The sequence below is a fragment of the Myotis nattereri genome, assembly GCF_964212035.1.
Source record: "Myotis nattereri genome assembly, chromosome: 9".
Classification (NCBI taxonomy): Eukaryota; Metazoa; Chordata; class Mammalia; order Chiroptera; family Vespertilionidae; genus Myotis; species Myotis nattereri.
Genome location: NC_138084.1, coordinates 21,855,898 through 21,879,772, shown reverse-complemented (window position 1 = coordinate 21,879,772; position 23,875 = coordinate 21,855,898). Strand labels below are relative to the sequence as shown.

The 23,875-nt window shown below is 36.6% G+C and overlaps 1 protein-coding gene across 1 annotated transcript in view; it reads right to left on the bottom strand.

The window, feature by feature from the left end:
- The window catches only part of DCDC1 (doublecortin domain containing 1), a gene marked incomplete at its 3' end in the record, with an annotated part of 316,122 nt that overhangs the window by 135,628 nt on the left and 156,619 nt on the right, over nucleotides 1–23,875 (bottom strand). The window contains 5 exon segments of the mRNA XM_081100231.1: nucleotides 1,858–1,992; nucleotides 9,112–9,217; nucleotides 11,436–11,561; nucleotides 14,847–15,010; nucleotides 18,188–18,289. Of these exon segments, the coding sequence (XP_080956357.1) occupies nucleotides 1,858–1,992; nucleotides 9,112–9,217; nucleotides 11,436–11,561; nucleotides 14,847–15,010; nucleotides 18,188–18,289 (633 nt within the window).

Sequence of the window (23,875 nt, the reverse complement as noted above, 5' to 3'; positions counted from 1 at the left end):
GGTTGCAGGAGGCAGCTGATCAGTGATTCTCTCTCATCTTTGATTTCTTTCTCTCCCTCTCCCTTCCTCTCTGAAATCAATACAAATATATTTTAAGAAAGAAAGGAAGGAAGGAAGGAAGGAAGGAAGGAAGGAAGGAAGGAAGGAAGAAAGAAAGAAAGAAAGAAAGAAAGAAAGAAAGAAAGAAAGAAAGAAAGAAAGAGAAAGAAAGAATATTCAATCTAAAAACATTTTCAAAATTATTTTCTTTTTTGCATGTAACTTATTTCTCAATGTTTTGTGGTGTGGGGAAGGAATATATGATGACTTAAGAAAATATTTATTTTTAATTTGGTTATAATATAAGCACTGAATTGAATCCTCACTTGATAATGTTACAGAAAGGAAACGGCTGGGGATAAGAAAAAGAATCGCAATTTATTAAGCACTTTCTATCTACCAGACACCATGCTTGAACCTCAAACATGCCTTCTCATATGACTAACTTCATTTTATGGATGAGGAAATGGTGGCTCAGAGCAGCTAAGTAACTCTCTCCACATATATATTTTGAATATCATAAACTTCTAGAAACAGATACCAGAGAATTACAAAATAGAAGATCTAGGAAAGAATCTTCCATATCTACGGGTCCAGTTGGTGACGCAGGTGTTCAGTGCAGTGCTAAAACTAAAACACTTCCCTCAAGCTCATAAATTGGTCAAATATAGAGCAGTGTCCTATATTACAGTGAAAAGATATGTTTTGAATCCAGAGAGACCAAGAATCCTTCTTCTACCCTTACTAGACTCAGTTTTTTTCAGCTACATAATGAAAATCTGCAGTTTGTATAAGATTGAATGAGATAAGTGTGTATATAATGCCTAACATATAGCAGATGTTTAATAAAATGGCAGATATTATTATCAAATCAGATACAAAATACAACTTTAAAAGGGCTACTACTTCAAGTCTCCAAGTTGGAAACAGATTTAAGAAATATCTCATCTAACCTCATTCTGCCTTGTTATGTAAAATGAATACTATTTCTTAGTACCTTTATGCCATAATTATTCTATATGTTTGTTTTAAACTCTCAGGGAAACTGAAAATAATAATTAAAGGCAATCTAAGATTTCACTAAGAAAATAGTTTTGAGCTCCTCTCCCCACCCCAAACTAAGTAGCAGCAAACTTCCCTGGATGACTCTGCACCCACAGAAGTACTAAGAGGAAGCAAAATTAATCTATAGTGAGGGACGGAGAGAGACACAGGAAGGGTAGATATGGGCTGTGCCATCTCTTTCCAGACATAAATATTTGGTAGCAATTACAAAACATATTTTAATAGTAAGATAAAAGGGGAGGATGATTATACGCCCTCAATTTAAATCAGATCCAAAAGTAAAATAATAAAGTAAAAAATTAGTGCTAACACACAGGTATAAATCTGTTAGGCATTGTTCACATTTTGTACTCAGGGATTTCTTCTAAAACTGTCCTTACAAAGACCACATGCTGTCATTATATGGCCCTAATCCACCCGACTCCATAAAGCACAATAGTGAAGACTGAGAGTGGAAGCAAATGACATTCAGACAAATCTCAGGAAAATGGCAAGTCTATGGACTATACATAAGCTCTATGCTGGGTGTAGATAGACTCTGGAGTATGAGCAAATCAGCGCATCTAAAAGTGGGCTGAATGCTCAGAGGGGGGTCTACAGCGTTCCTCTGTAATAGACAACCCAAGCGCAGAGAAAGAGCATTTATTAAGGCCAGCAATTGAGCACACTTTCACTTGCATGCTTGTGTGCATGGGGACCAGGTGAGCACATGGTAAGCCAGCCAGCACAGGGACAACAGACACTCTCAGGTACCTTCATGATCAGCCACACACTGGCTGCAGGCCACGGGGTCGATGGCACCATCTGACATCTGCTGCTCTCTTCACTACCTGAGGAACCCCACTTTCCAATGGAAACCGAGGCATGAAGGACAATACTGGAATCCACCTGTACCATGAGAACAAGTATGCGTTTTTAACAGATTCTGAAGGTTAACCTTCCTCAACACACTTACCCAAAATAAGTTATCCTGGAACATCATGTTCCAATTGAGAAGGGCTCTTTTGAAACAGTAGTGCTCAATCCCACTTGATTCAATTCAACTGATAGCTGTTGAGCACCGGTTCTGATAGGCAGGGCCCCAGACTGTGTGATGCATGATATTATAAAATACAGGGTAGGATAAAAGGTTTACAGTTGTTCATATGGAAAATAATACAATAATTAATCAATAATAATGCATGAATAAACTCTGTGTTTCATGTACTCACAAATGTAAAATTACTTTTGCTTCACCTGTATTTTTCCTGCCCTAAAGAAACTCACAACAGTAGAGGCAATAATACACATACACACACACACACACACACACACACAATTTCATGTTAAACTCCATATGGATGAATAAATAGTGCTCTAGTATTCAAAGAATGGTAGGGGTCATTTCTACTGGAGCAACAAAAAGTGGAGTGTCTTGAAAAAAGTAACATCTGGACCGGACCTTAAAGGATAAAGACAGATTGACAGGAATAATAAAGAATATAAAGATATTCAAGTAAAGGCAAGTATGTATAATCAACTTATCTTAGGATTTTTTGATAGGCTCAAAAAATAAACTTGGCCAAAGTGTAGAAGGTGTCCAGTGTAAGGCTAAGGAGTTAGACCTTGGTAGGGAGCCAGTGAACCCTTTTAAGCAGGAGGGACTGGATTACAGCAAATACTAGTAGGTTGATATGGCAAAGGGTAGACATAATGGATTGCAGAATGGAAATATCAAAGGCAAGGAGAACAGTTGGGAGCCCACATAATCTCCTAAGAATAAAAGGTTATGAGTTGAGACTTTAGTGATAGTTGTGCGAAAGGACAGGAGGGGAATGATTGGGGAGACACTGCATCTGTGTTTATCAGACTACATAGGTTAAAGGTATTGTGCACCTTCTACCTTTTCTCACTTAGACTTGATTCTCAAATTAATAGGTATTTGTATCACCTGTAGGAATTCTATTCAAATTTAACACTTTATCTCCTAACTTACATGCTCACTCTCTCTGAGTAATCACACTAAGTTTGTAAGTACAAGTATTTATTTGTATAGGATTATGGGAACATGACTTTCTGCTTTAAACCCAATAAATGATGTTGCTTCAATAACAATCAAAATTATTTTCTAATACTAAAAAGTGTAAGTTGGTACTAATACTAGCTATTTGTTGGGTGGCAAATGACTTCTTAAAATACAAAAATTAAATTATAATCTAAAAGATAAAAATTTTCAAGTGTGATCAGGCAATAACAAAAGGGTAGAACTAATATATTGGGTAAGTATTCTATAATGGAAGAGCATTACTTCTCAAAAGAAGAAAATGTTACATGACCCCTGTATGTGAAAATAAAATTTTAGGGATACAGCAACCCCACCACGTAAGCAGATTTGACTTATAGCTCTTTGATTGTGTATTCCCCAGCTAGCCAATTGTGGCTGGATTCAAGAGGGGAATCGCCCGCAGTCTCTCAACAATGATAAACCATATTCTACTAATCCATCCACCGCAGGACTCAGCATTTAAAGTAACACTCTTACTCCACCTCCTAACTTCAAGTTGCCATCACACTCAAAAGTCTCCCCTGCAACTGGGAAGAAGATTGTTTTGACTGGAATTAGTCAGACAGAAGGAACACACTGCCAACTGCTTCTTTGTACAGCACCTGCTGCCAGCGCCTAAATTCTTGTTATCTCCACAACATGGTTTAATCTTTTAACAGTTGGCTTATTGGTGAAGAGCAGAGGGGTCCTTTGTGTCTGTCTTGGGTTGGCACCCAGTACCAACACCATGCTGTTCTTTGAGAGATATTTTGCTGGACAGTTCCCAAGTGATTCTACATAGACGAGACACAGTCAGGGCCACTAACTCAGCTGCATTTCGTGTTATAGAGAAAAAAATCCTGCCAAGTCTGAGGACACCTAAAACTGACAAGGGCCATTAAATTTCTCTTCATGGCTTCACCTTCTTTTTTTTCTTTTTAATTTAATCCAGTTGCTTAGCTTTAGACCAAATATTTGTGAAGGTGGGGAAGATAAAAAAAAAAAAAACACTGTGAAAATTGGAATTCTGAAAAACAAAAATGCTCTGACATAATATACTCTGTATGTGTGTGTAGGTGTGAGCCTGTGCACACATGTGTGCATGTACAGGTGTGTGTGCAAAAGCACCTATGTTGAGACTGATTTCTAAATCCATGCCATCAGATATGCCATTAGAAAATCCTTTTAAGTCCTACTGAGAAACAACACAGGAAATTCTCTCTTATTCTTTTGAATACCTATTTCCCTTTAAATGACCACTATGATATTGCTTGCCTGAATAAGCGGTGTGATAGAGAAGCTGCCATTGATAAAAATGAAGTGTACACATGCTGGGCCAATTAAAACTTGTTTAATTTTATTTTCCCAAATCACTAATGAAAGTGGAGTAGCCTTCAATATTCCTGTTCAAAATTCTAAACAACAGGGGAACCGCCTGTCTTGTCTTGTTACAGATCTATTGAGGAACAAAATACAAAACAATAAACGGTTTCTTGAAAGGAGAAGCTCATAAGTCAATCACAATCTCCATTCCAAACAAGTTGTTTGCTACGTAGAAATTTTATACTTTTTCTAGAGAATTTAGGGCCAAGTCAAATAATCTGATATTTAAATTAAAATCACAACTATAAGAAATGTTCTAAAATCTCTTTCTTCCTGTCTCTGATGTTCACTCCTATTGTTTCCATTCTCTGATCAATCCACCCCACTCCAAAGAGGAAAACTGAAACAGTTTGAAAGCAGAAAATATCAAAGAGCACATAATGATGCAACCAAATAAAGCAACTTTAAGATCTAGGTAAGCAGTCACTAGATAGCCTCTAACTATTGATCTAAAAATATGAAAGGGACTTGGGGTTTTATTTAAAGTCCTGTATCCTATCCTAACAGCAATCAGTTCAAATTTTAAATTAAAATTTTGTATTTTCCACAATACGAATTATTTGTAGAAAATATTATTTCTGACTGGCTTGCTCTCCAAAGAAACAGGACAGTAAAGACTTGTTTGCCTTTCCCAGCCTCCTTTGTGCAATACAGAATAATATATTCTGCTAGTATCCATGACTGCTGAATTCACTAGTTAACTTGTAATAACCATCCCATGATACAAAAATTACAACTTTGTATTTTCTTGCTGTTTTCATAGTGAAAGTTGTCACTAATATCCTGATGAAGTCTGATCATACTGAAAAGCTAGGGTCAAAATATATTTCCTTTTCCTTTTGCAAACTATATGGCCTGCCAAACACCAAAGTGTCCATTTTTCTGCAATATTTTCCCATAACCAGGCATATGATTTTTTCTTTTACATTATCTAACGTGAAGTTTAAATTTCATCCGTTTTATGGAAACATAATTTTATTGACCTTAAATTGGGGCAATCTAAAAATGCTGCCAATCTAAGTAATAATACAGAACTGTTGAAAGATGTATTTGCCAAATAGTTCATTGTATTAGACTCTAAATCTTTTTTTAGAAATGGATAAAAGAGCAACAGGTTGTAATTGTCAGGGTTATATCTGCCTTCCACCTTACTAATAGGGATTATATGTTCCAAATTTCTCTCTGTGGGAAAGGGTTTACTTGTCAATAAGAGATTTGAACAAACAGTAAGGGGTTGGGCACTGATATCTCTATCTCAAGCCAATTTCAAAACATACCCACCAAGAATATTGGCTTTTGCCTCCCTCCTCTCTACCCATGTTTTAATCCTCTTAGTATCTTCTTTACTGCAATGAGCATCATGATTCTACCATAAAATGCCCTACAGGTAACCCTCACCTCTGCTTGAACCTCTCTTTAAAAGTGCTCTTTTCTAAGTTATTAAATTACTATTTCCAATGCACTGATCACCTCTCTGTATATAATCAAAGACATTATTCTGAAAGGATTTCAAAAGGTTTCATAACTAAGAGAAGGCCGTTTTTCTTTGAAAGCTTCTTTTTACTTGTCAGGTTATCAAACTTTTGTTTTCTTATAATACTGTTTTGGTTGGATTGTAATTTTATTCAAAACCAATTTCTTCTTCCAAAGATACAATAGTGTACAAACCTTTATTTAAGATGAGTGTTTTCTCACTTTCACTGAATCACTAGAACCAATTAATCATGATACAATGACTGTGGATTGTTATTGTATCATTTTTCAACATTAGAAAATACAATTTTCTTTTAAAGTACTTTGACTTAAAATCAAAGAGAGAAGCCACCTTGGGGTTCTTTTCCTGTAACAACTCTTTAAAATTCCATTTTCTTTCAGGTTTGAGCTGGCTTCTGTTGAATGAGTTAATTCACTAGTGAATTCAATTCCATCGAGCTAATTCTGGGTATTTAGAGATTGCAGCAGAGACAGGAGGATCAGGATGTCCTCTGGTGCAAAGGAATTTCTAATCTAGCAGAAAGGGTAAGTAAGACAAGGACCTCCTGGATTATCTTCCTAACACAAGAATCAAATCAGATCTTGCCTCTGCTTCATGTTTCCAATGGATCCTTGTTTTCTACAGAACATCCAGAATCCCTAACATCAAGTTAAGACCCTTTACAATCTGATCTCAATATCCTCAGTGGAATCTACCATTCTTCCCTTTTTACCCCAGTGTGACCTGAAATAGGCCTAAACTTGGAGCACTAATTGACTTCAAATAATGCAACGACGACGACAAAGTTGTAAGGGGGAACAGCATCAAGTTCATTGTGACTATAAATGGCACAGAATTGATGCAATGGGGTTATCAAGGCCAGAGAGATCCTATCTGGTTTGGGAGTGGGGGTGGGGTAAAGAAGATTTTATGAAGCTGGTACAGATCAGATAAGGTTAGAATGATGGGCAGGATTTCAACAAGCATTTGTTGAATGCCAACTATATGTCAGACATCGTGCTAGGATATGGCACAAGGGTGAAAGAGAAGGCTGGGGTTGGTGGCAAAGAAAGAGAGGTTGAATTCCAAGCAGGGGGTTCCACATGGACATAATAACAGAAATCATGGAGTGCTTTCAGAAAACAACAAAGGAACAATCTGGCTTGGCTAACACACACATATTAGACAATAGAGAGCCTTGTAAGATAAGTCACAGCTAAATTTTAAAAATCCTTCATCAAAAATATATTGTGCACTTGCCCTACAGTCAAGACTTTGTGCCAGCACTCCAGAATACAAAGATGAATGAGACACATCTAAAGAATTCTCAATTTCAGGGAGGAGAAAGGCACAAAAGCAAATAAATGCCAACACCAAAACACAAGATCTAAGAACAATTTTCAAAGGAGTTCTGAGAATACAAAGTAATTTGAAGTTAATTCTCTCTGGAGGATCTTAAAAGGCTTTATGGAAGAAGAGGAAGTTGAATAAGGCCTTAAGGCAAACACACACACACACATACACACGCGTGCGTACACACACACACACGCACACACAGTAATGATAGGAGTTATTTCCTAGGCAAAGAACAACACATGCCATGGCATAAGTATACCAAAGTGAAAAGCATGTTGTGGCACACAATTTATTAGCTCTGATTGTAGTGTATGAAGAGTTTCAAGAAGAGAAGATTGGAAAGGCAAGGGAAGACTGAAGGAGAATCATGGGGTTCACTGAAGGCCAGATGAGGATATGTAACTTCAGTAGGCAACAGCCAAGCACACAAGTTTTTGAGCAGGAAAATAATGTTACAGCAAAAACCTACTAGTAAAAGGAGCCCTAGCAGGTTTGGCTCAATGGATAGAGCGTCAGCCTGTGGACCAAAGGGTCTCAGGTTTGATTCTGGTCAAGGACACGTACTTTGGTTGCAGGCTCCTCCCCAGCAACCAATCGATGTGTTTCTCTCACATTGATATTTCTCTCTGTCTTTCCCTTTCTCTCTCCCTAAATATCAATGAAAAAAATAGCCTCAGGTGAGGATAAGGAAGAAAGGAAGGAAGAAAGGAAGGAAGAAAGGAAGGAAAGGAGGGAGGGAGGGAGGGAGGGAGGGAGGAAGGAAGGAAGGAAGGAAGGAAGGAAGGAAGGAAGGAAGGAAGGAGAGAGAACTGGCAACTGGATCAGAACTATGGTAAATAAATCTAAATGTCAGGTGAATAGAAAATATAAAAGGCATTAATTCTTGGCACACCATTGAACTTACATTTATTTTCTAAAGTTGCTCAAGAACAGACAGGCTTAGAAACAATTATTGATTTTATTCCATTTTTTTATAATTATATTATTTAGATTTATATGCACCTTGAAACAACTAATATTCTCAATATAAGTTTTTACATAATAACATGAATGGGAAGCATGGAGAAATTAAAAATATTAGTTTGGGACAATGTATTCTTACACTGTGTCTTGGAAATAGAGAGCCCAGACCAGTGGACAGGAAGTCCTACTTTCTTTGGGCATCTCCATCTCTGTGGGTGCCTTTTGGTTTTGAATTCACAAACTAAAGTTTATATAGTTGAAATGAACAACTCTACATAGTTTCCCAGATGAGAAAAACAAAAAAAGTATTCCTTTTTAAAAGACATGTTTTAAGTGCCTTTAATAGCTCAGTTGGAGAACCAAATTCTTTACTGGCAGGATACCTAAGTGCAAATTAATCCATAGACCTTCTGGATTGGCTTGCCATGAATTGGGTTTTCTTAAGAACTCATGTTCGTTAGATACATCAACCCATAGAGCAAACAGATCAGATCCTAAAGTATACAGAACAGCCATCTGCATGACTTTCTCAAGTAATTCAAGCTTATTATAATATAGTAGGTCTAGAGGAAATATGCCAAAAACAGTACTTGAGTGACATCATTCAGGTCGAATTTTTTTCAAGCAGAAATGTTATATATTGACTCAGTTCTAAAGGGCTTAATAATAGGAAGTAAAGAAAAATGCCCCAACACTTGTAGAATAATTCATAGTTTTTAAAACTCACCAATATCCACTCAGTCACCATGTATAGACTGAAAATCCAATACATAAAATACCCACATTAATTACAACATATAATTCTGACCTTGTTCTGTAGGAAATGGTCCTCTAAGTCCACCTTTTCAAATTGATCAGGTATCTGTTGACTGTTGGCATTAAAATTCACTGGAAATCCCTCACAAACTTCCCAACTAAAAAAAGTGAAACATTTGATTATTTTTGCTAGAATAACATGTATTTATTTATAATAGTCTTTAATATACTAGTATAATAATTTATGCATTTTATACTCCACTAGTAAGAGAAAACTCAATGTATAATTTTAAACAAAAAAATTGTAAAGTGCTTTGGTATCAATAAATGGGAAAGGGAAAGTTTTACATTTTTACCTTGCAATTATTTATGACAGTGGGGGATTCCATGCCTAATTAATTATTAATAGAACAAAGAAACAAAAAAATGACTTTTATTCTTAAAGATTCACTCATAGTTGAGGCCATCTTCATGGTTACATTTATATTCTAAATACAATGGAGAATGAATAATAAAGGATGTTTTTATACGTATGATAGTTGTGCTAAGCACGAGTTTGTTATTTTTAAGAACATCCTAAGAGGCAACAGTCTAGTGGACAAACCACAAACTGGAGGTGTTGAATGCCATTCTTAATTCAGCCAAATCACTTGTTTTAAAAGTGAGCAAATCCCTACTCTAAAGAAAATTACTTGGGTCAACACTGATATGTTAAGACATATCCTAGAACATGCTGCTATTCAAGAGGTTGTGGGCTGGTAATAATATTTTTTTCAATACTATGAGAAATACAAGTAAGAATATGATCATTAGGATTTCAAATGATACACTTTAGAGTACAGAAAGAAAATTCAAATGGAATCCAAATATTAAGGAAATTATCTTCAAATTAGTTCAATAAGGGCAGGCAGTTTCATATTGTTGTTCTTAAGGAGCTAAATCTAATTTGAATCCACTCACTAAAACAATATTTATTGCACCTGGGAAGCAAAATTAAGAAGGAATACATGAATTTAGAATTAAACTCCTAGCTAAAAATTGAAGGGTCGAGGCAAATATAACAGCTTGGAGAAAGATCATTGCACATGAAATTCATCTCATAAATGGAAATGCTTATTTAAAAAAAAAAAGAATGCTGATGAGTTATTTCTATCCATAAAGAAACAGAACAGGACAAAAGAAACTCAAATCTTGCCTAATATATGGCAGGCAGTCATTGGGGGAAGACTTGGTCTTCATGGACATATGTAGCAATAGGTTGACTCTAGACTGTGACCTCATCAGACTGCCTTTGGTTTTGTGGATCTACCTTTACTTCAGTCTTTCCACTTACATCTTAAGGAAAGTTGTGATTTGTTAAATTATAAAATATTAAAGCTAGACAGGACCTTACAGATAGATCACATAACCCAACATAGTATCAGTTTTCTGCTTCGATGTCCAATACAGTAGCCACTAGCCACATATTCCTATTTTAATTAAAATGCATTTAATTTAAACAAAATTAAAAATTCAGTTCCTCAGTCACATTAGTTAGACATCAAGTTCTCAATAGTCACAAAGTATGTTTTCATCATCACAGAAAATTCTGTTAGACAGTGCAGGATAGTGCTTAAACCCCTCAGTTCTTAAGAAAGTCTGGGTTAGAATTTTGGATCTATCTTGTACCACTTGTGTGACTGGGCAAATTCCTTTGCCCTTCTGTGCCTCAGTTTCTGTCTCTATAAAATGAAGTAATAACAGGTTAACATGTAATGATGTGATCAAAATAATTGTCTTGAGGATTAGATTATTTCTACCCAATTCATTTAAAACTGTGCCTGGACTATGGTTAACACTCAGGGAATGCTGGGTTTTATCTTTTTACAGGCAAGACAGACACCCATCTGCCCATGGACAATTATAAGCGGATATGAGACAAGATGCCCAACCCTCTACCTCCTGCTCTTCTTCTCACTATCCCAACAAGCCTCCAGCATATTCCTTTTGTTTTTAATTTATCATCAAATGAGATCCTTAAATATGAACACATGTATAAACATATTATATAAGAATTTAATGATTCCATGCAAATGTTAGAATGGAAGCACTAAAAAAGCTTTTTCATTTCAATAAAAAAAAATCATCACATCTGCAAAGCTGAAACTATATTCTGCTCATTGGCCCATACTTTTTTTAAAACTCAAGGAAAGTTAATGATGTTAATGATTAAATCTTTTAGGCATTAGCTCATTATATCATGAAATAAGTCAATAAAATAAATAATTGTTTATGTAAGATGATTCAAAGAACATCTTTTACTGTTTTAATCTCTCACTCTGGAAAATCTGAATTTAGATGATTCAGATTAATCTAACCAAGCACACATTAATTTACTTGTCACATCCAGGTAGCAGAACAGCTTTGGGATCCAAGAAGGTTTTATATGCAATTGTAATGCCACCTCTGGCAAGTGCAGTCACCTGGTCAAAGGTCAAACTCAAAACAGGGTTCCACGGAGATCTGAAAAATGAAAAAAAAAATTAAAGCTATCTGCAAAATTATGCAAACACTGAAATTTGAGCACAAATAAATACTAAAACCTAAAATATCCGTGTCTAATAAAATCCAAAAATCTTAAATGCACATTTTACTTTATTTGGCTGATTTATAATTTGCCAAGGATAGTTGTAACACATAATATTCTTAAAAATAATTTAAACAATAAAAGTAAAATATTTAGTGGAGAAAAAGAACCATTTTTTCATATAGTGTTCATTTTGTAATAACTATATCCTGTATAACTAAATGATGTTCATCAATGTGTAGCTACAATGCAATACACCAATAATAATCTTTGGATCTGATATTTAAATAAATCCTTAATATTTGATTAAAAACAACCTCTTTTCTTTATGGGCTAACTAAATGTTATGCTAATTTGTTTTTTATTTTACATACTGTTAGGAACATTTTTAGGTTAATTTAATTATTTGAGAATAAAATAGAAACAGACTCATAGACAGAGAGCAGGCAGCCAGCTCTGGTGGGGGAGTGTCAGAAGGAGGGTGAAGGGATTGAGCAAAAAAGAAGAAAAAGGGGAAAGAACTCATAGACACAAAAAACAGTGTGGTGATGGGGGGGGGGGAGGTGAAAGAGGATATAGGGGGATAAATGTTGATTGAAATAAAATAAAGAAAAAATAATATTAATCAGATGGAAAACAGATCTTAAAAATAAGAATGGCCACTATGTCAAATATGAGATTTTTTTCTAAATTGATGACAAAAACTTGCTATTTAACTTTATAATTATATGACTCAACCATATCACCTGCATAGTATAATAAAAAGTACTTGAACTGAATCTAATCATGAGAAAACACTCAGAAAAATCCAGAATATGGGACATTCCACAAGAAAAGTGCTGAACTCTTTTAAAAAAAATCAATGTCATGAAAAACAAAATAAAAGGTGGAGGAATATTCTAGATTGAAGACAACTAAAGAAAATAACTAAGTGCAATACATGAAGCTTATTTGGATCCCAGGTTACAAACAGCTCTAAAGCGCATTTTGGGTAGTTTGAATATAATCTGTATATTAGGTGATATCACATTATTGTTGACTATGTTAGATATTATAATGTGGTGATATAGAAGAATAATTCTAATTCTTCAGTTATGTGACCTAAAGCAGCTAAGAGTAAAACTTTAATGATTGTCTGAAATTAATTTCTAACCATTCAAAAGAGAGAGAAGGGAGATTTTTTTAAAAAGCGGTAAAACAAATGCGGCAAACTCTAAATTGTTGAGCCTTGGTGAAGGATATATAGATATTCATTGTATTATCATTTTAAGTTGTCTGTAGATTTGACATTTTTCTAAATAAAAATTGGGAGAAAATAATTAAAGGCCTCAAAATTGAAGCAGATATTGGCAATATCATCTTTCATAAATTAGTAACCTGATCCCCCATATCAACATATACTAGGCAAGTTAGAATTACTCCCTAAAAATGATTATCATGTACTTAGTACACACTGCACATTTTCTCCATATATTTTAAATTGGGATGGAAATAACTTTTTAGACATAAATTTTAGAAGTCCCAATAATAGCAAATGCATAATGGTTTCCAAGTGCCTCATATTAGATTCAAAACCAGAAAAAGAATACATTATCCTATTAAAATAACAATAATGAACAAATAAGACTATGGATTCCTCCAGCTATAATCCTCAGTTGATTTTGGAGTTATTTCAAATATACTTAGTGTTTTTATTAGTTATTCCACTAATATGATACAAATAACCAAAATCAAGTGTTTGAGCTTATTAAAATCCAGTAGTATAGCAAACATTAATAAAAACATCAAAATTAGCCAGTCATTGCTTTCACTTTAACAATGATATTTAAGAAGAGATTACTAGCCAAACATTTTAGTTAAAAATCTTTCCTTCTAATAAAATTCGTTGCTGTTTGTATCATCCAAAAACCATTTTCACATTGCAATTAAAATGTATTTTGAAATCTGCCTTTGGGGAAAAAACACCATTCCTTACAGATATTTTGAGTTTTATAAATTACACACCATTAGAAATTATTAAGTATTTTAATTTTATTCTACTAGAACAGGTGAAATAGAATTTTGTAGTATATTACCAACACTAATCCTCCCAACTTCTTCCAAAACCATCATGGACTTCTGAGTAAATTTATTTCCATACTTAAAATTTTGACTATTAGAATATAGTCAAATCCAATTAGCTTCTAGCTCTGTCCAGGTTATTTTCATTATAATTATGATCAATTATACTCTATAAGCAAAATTATTTTCCCATGTCCTCTATTGTGTTCTACAAATAAAGAGCTAAAAAAAAAAAAATTAAGAGAAGGCAGAAAAGTGTAGTATTTAAGTTTCCTGACAAGCAGTTTCAGAGTTCATCTGGATGTATTCTGTCAAAAAATGCATAAATCTCCAAGACAGTCCACACACAGCCCAGCTCATCAGTGCCTGCAGACTGCAGCCTTTTTCTTTCCTCAGAAACACAAATAATTGTATGCAGGAATTTACCAATCTACAAAAATTTACACAACACTTTGCAATAACCAGTAATTATTGTGGGATAATATAAGGCGCCTTTGAGAAATACAACTTTGATACGATAGAGCTTACGAGCTTTACCAATTTATCTCTAGCTGTTCTGTCATTGGTGCTTAAAAGGTTAAGACTTTATTTGTGAAAACAGAGAGAGAGTAGGGAATCATGTTGTCTACAGCTTCATAAATCTTGCTTAAAATCCTTTTCAATTACCATCCATTTCTCCTTTAAAAAAGGACAAAAAATAGAGGAGTGGAAGCAGGTCAGGGCAGTGTGCGACAATGACAGTGTGATGGGCTTGGGCCCCCCGTGGCGTTTCCATCTGCTATCATTAAGGTGACTACTCAGACATGAACAAATCCCACTTGCTGTGCTGACAGGCAGACTTCAAGAACTATGACAAGGCATTAAGACAGAAAAGTCAGAGAGAGACAGAGACAGAGAGAGAGAGAGAGAGAGAGAGAGAGAGAGAGAGAGAGAGAGAGAGAGGAGGGAGAGAGGAGAGGGAGATGGAGATAGAAAGAGAAAGAGAGAGAGAGATGACAAATTTCACAAACAATACTGCCTCACAAAAAAAGCACATTTTATTGGAGTTCAAAATTTTAAAAAATTTTCATAAATGGTGCTCTTGGCTTCTCAACTCTCCTTTTAAATTCGTTTGCCCCAGAAGAGACTGAGGACAGACAGAAAAAACACCTCGCTCCTACCTGTACGCTTTACCATAAGAGACCCAAATTTTTTGCTCATTCTTCAGCAAAAGTGGGTTCTTAATTTCTTGACCATGCTCATCGAAAAGCCGTGTTGAAGAAAAATTGAGGCCTGGTGGGTTGATGGAAGATCCTTGAAGCCTTTGATGAATCCTGAGAAGTAACTGGTGGTGGGGGGGGGGGGGGGGGGCGGGGAATAAGGAAGAAGTAGAAAGAATTACATAAGTTGTGAACATCTGTAATAAACTGCCTTTACTCTGTAACAAATGAAGTCCAAACAAATGATAATTAAATTCATACAGAATGCTAAAGGAAGTGTGAAATGATGGCAGTGTTTAGCTCAAAGGAAAGTAACAAAATGAGCACGGGCTTTTAACCAGCAGGGGGTGCCACAGGCTTGTGATTGAGCTCTGACCCTTTGGTGCTGGGACTGAAAGCAGATGTGACAGTTTTACAGGAAGAGCGTTTAGCTTCTACACATGGTAACAGTCCTCTTCGATGAGGGTTATGCTTTTCATGTGGGAGCTACACATTCTCTTAGGGCCCTTGCAGAGCATGTTCAGGTTTTACAATGGGTGGTCTCTCTATCCCCACTAACCTGAGATAACCAATGGTCGAGCAATTCACCATCTAAAGAATTGCAAAAATAAACATGACTTTCAACCCAGGTTGCTTCAGAAGGACTCCTCCTGGCTGTATTTTAATGAAGGGCCCTGCAAATGCTTGTGAGCCACTTCAATAAGAGATGTTTTCAAGTTGTAAATAAGATATAACTGAAGTGTGAAGTATGAAATGCTGTCATTTAATAATTTAAGTACAAGCATTGTCAGTGTTTGCATCTACCTTATCTTTAGGGTCTCTGGATTATCAAAATATTTCTAATTTATGGCACATTTCAAATGAAAGTAAATACAGCAGAACTGGGTTGCAGATGGCATTTTAAAAGACTTTTTCATTATTTTCAGTTACCTTTGAGTGTTTAGGCCTCTACTCTTTCCCACTCTGTGCCCCACACTATCCATCATTCTGTTCTCCCCCCACCCCCCACCCCCCACCCCAGCCTAGCCTTCTGTCACAGGCTTCCTTTCCTTCTCTCCCTTGTCAGTTCCCGTGTCTCTCAATTTCTTGTTACTCTGTAATCTTGGCAGGGATGCAGATATAGCTGTGGACTTTCCTTGCCTAGCTCTGTTTAGGGTACCTCTTTCACTCCTTCTATTAATTTCCATGGAGGTATATTGGGATGTGTTAAATGCCGAGGCTCAAAGGAAAGAAGAGAAAGTTGCAATCTTGGTATATATGCCAGTTTCCTCTCCTATTGGTTCTAAACTCTTGACTGAGTAAAATATTTTCTTTGATCAGCAACTATATTTGTAAAATACGTAAGAATTAGGCTTTGTCCTAATTAGAGATAAATAATTATATCTCTAATTTTATCAGCTCTACATTGTTTTCAAAAGCTCTATATTGACCAGATTTTCAGCATCAGAAAGGCTGAAAATGATAACACATTTTTTATTTCAATAAAGTTATTACTTCTCACACAGTATCGTCAAATCCTTTGAATTTTACGTAATAGCTACTATTTTCTTTAGGGGTATAATAGGCAAAGATGTTAGAATTGTAAGAGTTTGCATTTTTTTACTGGAATCACAAACATGTATTGAAAATCTGTATATTGAATTCACAAAACCCTACATATATTTCTGTGCAGTCTCAGCCATTGACCTTATTTTTTGTTGCCTTGCTATTATGTTGGAAAAGCAAGCAATGCTAATCATTGTTAACATCACAGTGATTTTGTTTTATAGTCATCGCCTTTTTTGTAAAAGGGAACGATTTCTAGTCCAGGAGAGAAATGTGTACACCAAGAACGGGAATGTGTGGTAGGAAAGTATGTGAATGCCTGACCACAAAACAAAATACACTTTCACTGGACTTGCATCTCGATCTCCATTTTCTCAACTTGGTGACAGACTGCATTTTAGGGTTTCAAAGATGGGCATCCCACAGCTTCCAGGAGATAGGGCCTCATTGCCTTTCATCTCAAGGTAGTTGGGTAAGGCTGGAATGCAGTGACCAAATATATGTGATATTCGTCACCCATTTATCTTTACAACTATCATCACTAGGACTTTATAGGATAAGAATTTGTTCAGGAAACTGAGGAGAGTATGAAACAGTTTAGGCTCATGACTGAGACAAGTGTGCACCAAGGAAACAGACATCCTTGAATGTCACCAGGGATCTCCCAAGCTTTGCCGTGTTCCTAATTCAAGTTTCCCCCGGCCCCCCAAGATTAACTTGCATATTATAGAAGCAAAGAACAGTCCATTTCAATGTGTCACAAGCCAACCCAAAAAATTCCTACAGAATATTAGCTTCCTATATAAAATAATATAAATGCCATCTTCAATTTAATATGAACCAAAGAGTAAAGTATCCTAATGTGAAAATGGGGGGTGAGGGGGTGACAAGTAGATAATTCTAGGAAAACTTTCATATCATGGTAGTTTTATATAGTCAGAGATGTGATGGTAAAAAGAAACCAGCCAAGACTCTTGACCCTTCTCTCTCTAATTAATGAAGGTAGCATTTCCCTTCTCTTCTGGGCCAAACTAATGATCAGATAAGAGTCTTCTAATTTTATGCAACTTTAGTGGCTGACCGTAAAAGCCAGGTAATAGATACCACCAGGGAGAGGCAAGTCAGAGGGTGCTGAACTCAAGAGGGGGGAGGAAGAAGCAAGTTCCAAACAAAAGCCAAGCAACAGAGCCCCAAACACTGGTGTGCACTGGGGCGCATAACCCCAATTTGTAAACAACAGGGGTATTCAGTGTCTTTTTATGCAAGACAAAGACCCCAAATAAAGGTCCTGAATATGTTGACTCTGCCTGAGAAACATCCCAATGGTCTGGAAAATAAAGGTAAGAGTGTCTAAGAAAAACCATTTGGACTTGTCCACAATGAGCATAGGAGGTCAAAGCTGCATGTTAGTCGCTCAGGGTCTTGGACTTGGGAACACCCTAAATCCAGAACATACCCTCCACTGAATATCATGTCACTTCTTTTCAAAGTGTAAACAAGAGGGCAAGCCCAGAGTCCAGCGTAGACAGATTTCCAAATACAAGCATAATGAAGGTTAAGATGCTGTTAAATAAGCGGCCCCAAGTTGATTAACAGAGAGCCAAAGGAATTCAGAAGTCAATCTTAAGATTATCAATCTTTACAGACCAGCAAATGACTGATCTTTTCTAAATAACTTTAAAGATGTGATTATCTAAATTAATGGCAAGTAGCTTGGAAGACACTTAGAATCATAAATGAACAGTCAGTAAACTCACTTTTTCCATCATATCACCAGTTTGGTTTGGGCTATTAGACACCAAATCTTTTTGGCTGATACAAATAGAGATCTCTCCAGTGTCTTTACCATTTTCAAGTACCTGAAAAATAAGTACATTCAAAAATATAAACAAATACTTGTACACACACATACGTACATATTTCATACATACATATATAAACACAAACGGTCCTGGCTTTGAACAACAGGGGGTCGAATGAAAGTCATGGATACAGGAACTGTGTGAAGCAAGGCCTCTTGTATGAACATGTGCAGGCATTGGCAATGAAAACCAACAGGACTAGAATAGTAAAAAGCCCCTCATTTCTTTTTTTGGATTCAGTGTCTTTAAACTGACTAGCACTCCCTACAATCTTAACATAGAAGGAAATGCGGACATTAAAGGAGGAATCACGCATCAGAAAGCTCAGCTAGACACCAACTGACTAGCTCATTTCATTCTTCTTGAAAAACATAAAGCCACAACATACGTGAGGGACGTCTGATTTATATTTAAAATAGATCAGTGTTCGGTTTATCTATTGACTCATTAACAGAAAATTCAACCTGACAGATTTATTGCATAATAGTACTATGAAAGCCTTCCACTTTAAGTGCATATATTCGACAAGTTGTTGAGAACAGACATTATGCAATAGCCGCTAAACAAACAAATACGCTAGCAAACATTCTAGTCTAAAGTATCCCAACAAACCAGTCTCAAAGGAGGGAACTAAAGTGAACACCACACTCTGACCACATTGAGGGCCCCTGTGGGTGTGCCGTTCACCTGGAAAGAAAGGAAGCCGGCCAAGAAAGGCCTGATGAGTAATTTAAATGCTTGCTTTTTATTTTGCTTCTTTTTTCTCAAAAGTTATTTTCTTCCCTTTCTGATAGACCTACCACATCAAGGTAGCCATTTTATGTATTTCTAGCCCTATTTCCAGAGAAGATGATTTGGGGCAATAACTTACTATAAAGAAAGAAATCTGTTTTACTTTTAGGATAGCTCAAGGGTTATTTAATAGGTCCTAACCTGGTTTGGGAAATACTGTGCTTCAATAGCACTTCCTCAGACTATACACATAAAATGAGGGGGAGGGGATTAAAAAGAAAAAAAGGAGTAACAGTTCAAGAACTGCGGGTCCATCTCTATTTGGAGCTTTTCATCGCACTGATGGTCCAGTGGAGAAGGCATAGCTCTCAGCCTTGATTGGTGATATTCCACACCCTATAGTGTCTTTTGCTACCAGGGATTATTTTAAAGCTCTTTTCTAAGTAAAGATATGCTGGAAGCTAATTCCAGCATGGCATAGTAAAATGCAAGAAGTCCTCAACAGGTTGATGGGTTTCTATATTCAGCAGGCTGAATCATGTTATTGCCTGCTGGAATAACTGAAAGGATTTCCCCAAGCCTAAAGATTTGCATATATTATTGCCTGCTGCCTGACAGCTGAGGGCAGTTCCCCAACCTGACAATGCCTACTGTATACCAAACCTTGCCTTTGATATGTATATCTGCTTTGCCTTATGGCAATTTGTGTTAATAAAGAGTGAAGGGTCCAGAGATTGGGGAACTTGGTTACTGAAGCTAGGTCTCCTCTGGCTCCCACAGGTATTCCAAATTTATATTTCATGTCTAGCCTCTTTATTAATTTACTCACAGCCCTTCTCCAGATTCCTGAACCCTTCTAGATGCTGAGAAAGACCCCCGCAAAGATACAATTCCAAGCAAGAAACCTCTCTAATTTTGCGAGGAACTTCATAAACCCAACTGTGGCCAGCAAACCAATGGGAAATGAAGTAGGAGGAAAATCTTACTGTCCCAACAATACCTTCAGGGCCCTAATCTGGAACAAAACTCTTCAATAGAGAAATTGAACAGTTAAGGTCACAATTCTAACCGCATGCAATTCTGCAAGGTTAGTGTTGACAAAAGCTCAGTTAGATGAACATATTGATGTTCCTTTGTCAAGACTTGCTAGACGTGAAATCAGAGTGCAGCAAATTATATTCTAGAAAATGAGAGTGTGAGTGCCAAGTGCCAAACTGAGAAAGCAAATAGGACTTGGCCAACACCTAGCAGCATCACTAGCTCACTGCTTTCTCCACAACTTCTAACAAGTCCTCCTTTCTATGTCTAGAAAAAGTATTCCAAAGAAGGAGGAGGAAGAGGAGGAGGGGGAGGCGGAGGGGGAGGAGAGGGGGAGAAATAGGTGTATTAATGCTTAAGAAAAAGTTTAGGTATTTGAGTGAAAGAAGGCTATATACCATTCATATAATATGTGGAGTTCTTTCTTTATTTCTACAAAAATAAAAATTCCCCAAGCTGAAATCCTATGAGATTCTGCTTTTTGTAAGGCTCAGCTCTGGTTCTTAAAATGCCCATTTTTTAAAATCCAAGTACTGAATTTATTTTTTCATCTTTTGCATGAGAAATATTTTTATTTCTATTGTCCAATGTCTAACAAAGATAGCTCTCTACACAGAGTTACTATGATTGACTAGATATAGGAAAGTAAAAAATAGTCCACACCTTTATTTTCCTGTTGTCTGATCCTCAACTTAAGAAAAACCTGACTGCTATATTGGCTTCCAGTGGCTCTTTGGATGGCCTCACCTCCCTACAGTTCTAAAATTAAATTCTCACCCTTGGAATGGGATGATGCACAAAGCCAGCTGAGTCTAGTCTTGGGTCCCAAGGAGGAAGGTAACAGAACCTAAATGTTTTTTTAAATGATCAAGATCCTCTTGAAAATATGGTAGCTAATGACTTATTAAGAAAATAACTACAAATAGAAGTTTACTTTTACACCCTTAATTAGACAATGTACAGAATTTTAAGGAGTGTTTGCCATTAACTACAGTCTTTTCACTTTCATTCTCATCAATATTAATATTTCCTGAGCAAGATTAAATTGGATTAAGGTCAATATTTTATTTTAATGCTGTTAAGTGATTTGCTCATTCATCAAATGAGTTTATTGAGTTTAGCGCATGCCAAGCAGTGTTCAGGTGTTTAAGTTAGACCAGTGAGTCCCACTGGCATAGCTCAGTGTCACATGCCTGGGTTGCAGGCTCAATCCCCAATGTGGGGTGTGCAGGAGGCAGCCAATTGATGATTCTCTCTCATCATTGATGTTTCTATCTCTCTCTCTACCTCTCCCTTCCTCTCTGAAATCAATAAAAATATATATTTTTTAAAAAGTTAGACAAGTGAACTAAAATTCTCACTCATGAGGAACAGAACAAGTTAAGTAAATCATACAGTATGGTCAGGGAATATTCAGGTCTTACGAGGTTTGAAGTTTACACATTTTGGTGGGCTCTCTTCAACAAAAAGAATGCAGAATTGAAGATGGAAAACTAGATACAAAACATTCACTTAAAATGAGTAAAGATACCATAATAATTTACACATATTTAAAAGCTCACATATAATAAAAACATTACAAAATTCAGAAACTGTCCCAAAATACTTGCATTAATAAGCTATCCAATGCACATAATTTGGCTGAATTGTCTTTGATCACCTATTTATATGGTAATTTTATTATATTTTCTAAAAGGAGAGAAAGAATAGAAAGATAATGCCATCTTCCCTCTTGCATGGTTAATCAACAATATTTTTATTATTGATTAGAAAAACCACTCTCAACTTCATAACTTGGTCATTTTATTAAAAAAAAAAAATGTTTAGGACTGTTGGCAAGTTTGGGGAAACCTTAATCAGATTTCTTTAAAATATGAGCTGCAAAATGTAGAAGAATTTCCTACAACTTAGTTGGCTTTGTTAATTTCACACCATTTTCCCCTCCAATATCCCCATATTTTGGTGTCAGGCACTCTAGTCACAGTCAAAGAGCGACACTCTGGCCAGCAGGCAGTAGCTATCTACCTGGAAGCTCTTCCCACACCAGATGGCTAGTACTAACTGAGCTGTATGGCGAAGTGACTGCAGACCACTAATGACATTTAGCCACACCCAAAAACTAAATGTATCCCCAACTCAATTTCCCCTTTGCTAGACTTCAAAAATGCCTGAAGCCATTTCAGCACCACTTGGTGAAAGGGAAAGCTTGACAGAGAGGAAGTTGGAGTGGAAACAGACAATGGTCTTAACCAATTATAATAAAAATGTATTATGTTTGCAAATCTTACAGAACCATGCAGCCATGTGTACATATCGCTAGGGCCTCTCCCCGAGATGTAGAAGGGACCTATGCAAGGAAGGGGCCCTGAAGCTTACGTTTCACTCGCTTTATGACAAATGCACCTCTGAGGGCGCTGCAAGGTAGTAAGTGCTTTGTAAAGAAGAAAAATATAGCAGGGCAGGGGATATAGGGCCTGGGATCAGAGAGTGAGATGAGCGTGGTGGCCGCACATGGAAGCAGGTGATCAGAATAGGTCTTTAAGAGAGGGGAGACCTGAGTGAAGACTTAATGGTGAGAAGGTGAGCTAAGCAGATAGCTGGTGGAGGAGCACTGCAGGCAGAAGGAGCATCTAGAGCAAAGAAATCAAGACAGGGATGTGCCCCGGTATGTTTCAAGGAGACTAGTGTGACAGAGCAGCATGATTGAGAGGGAGAATAACGTGAGGTCAGAGAATTAAGGGGTTGGCAGCCAAATAAGGAATCTTTGGAGGGTTTTGAACAGAGAAGTAACAGGATCCAACTTCCACTTTTTAAAGGATCATTGCGCCTCTGGGTGGAGAGTAGGCTGCAGGCCATTAAGGTCTTATGAAGGGTGGATGATGGTGACTCAAAGGACTATATGTATATGCTATGAATAACAATGGGCATGGTGAGAAATGGTCCATTTTTATTATTCATTCCAGAGCAATTTTACTTGCTTAATTTATTGATTAGTAGGACTGGGAAATCAAATGTGTAGCTAGTCTAATATTTCTGAAACAGGATATCTGCATCTATGGGTGTAAATAAAATCAAACTAAGTAACTGTTCATACTCAGTATTTGTGAAGGCATAAATATATCAACAAAGTACTGAAATAATTAATGTTATAGGGACAATGACCAAAATTTAACTCGTATGGGAAAAGATGAGCTAAATGGGGAGTTTTGAGCTAATGTGGCTCTTTGACAAGTTTGCTTGGCACCACTTATGACATCCACTTAAGGACTTGTATATGGCCTAGTTTAGTGTCATTATCCAGACTTCAATGTTACAAGTCTGGTTAAGAGGTTGCTGTTGGGGGAACAGCAGGCTCCCAAACTCTCCATAACTGCTGAGCAGACCCCCCTGGAAGCTCTCTGTGCATGAGTGGAAGGCCAAACACCGAAGCTTCAAAATGTCTCAGGATGCAATGCTGTCAAGAGGCAGTAATAGGAAAATGACAGTGCAGTGTGTTGCCAAAAGTTGGGAGGCTGAACAGTAACAGGATTTACTACTAGAGGTCTGATGAAGGAAAGGAATATAAAAGAGCCACACAAAACTATTTGGCATATTCCAGGTGAGTATAATTAACTATGTTGAAATAAGGACAACTTACACTTTGTCTTGGATTAGGCTCCCCAGGAAACAGACTCTGAGGCCAAGATTTACCTCTAAAAGTTTGCTGGGGAGTGTTCTCAAGAGCAATACTAGTTTAGGAAGTGAGGGAAGCAGGACTGGGCAGGGGGAGGTGAATTGTTATGCAGTTACAACAGAGGCCTCTAGTGGGAGCTC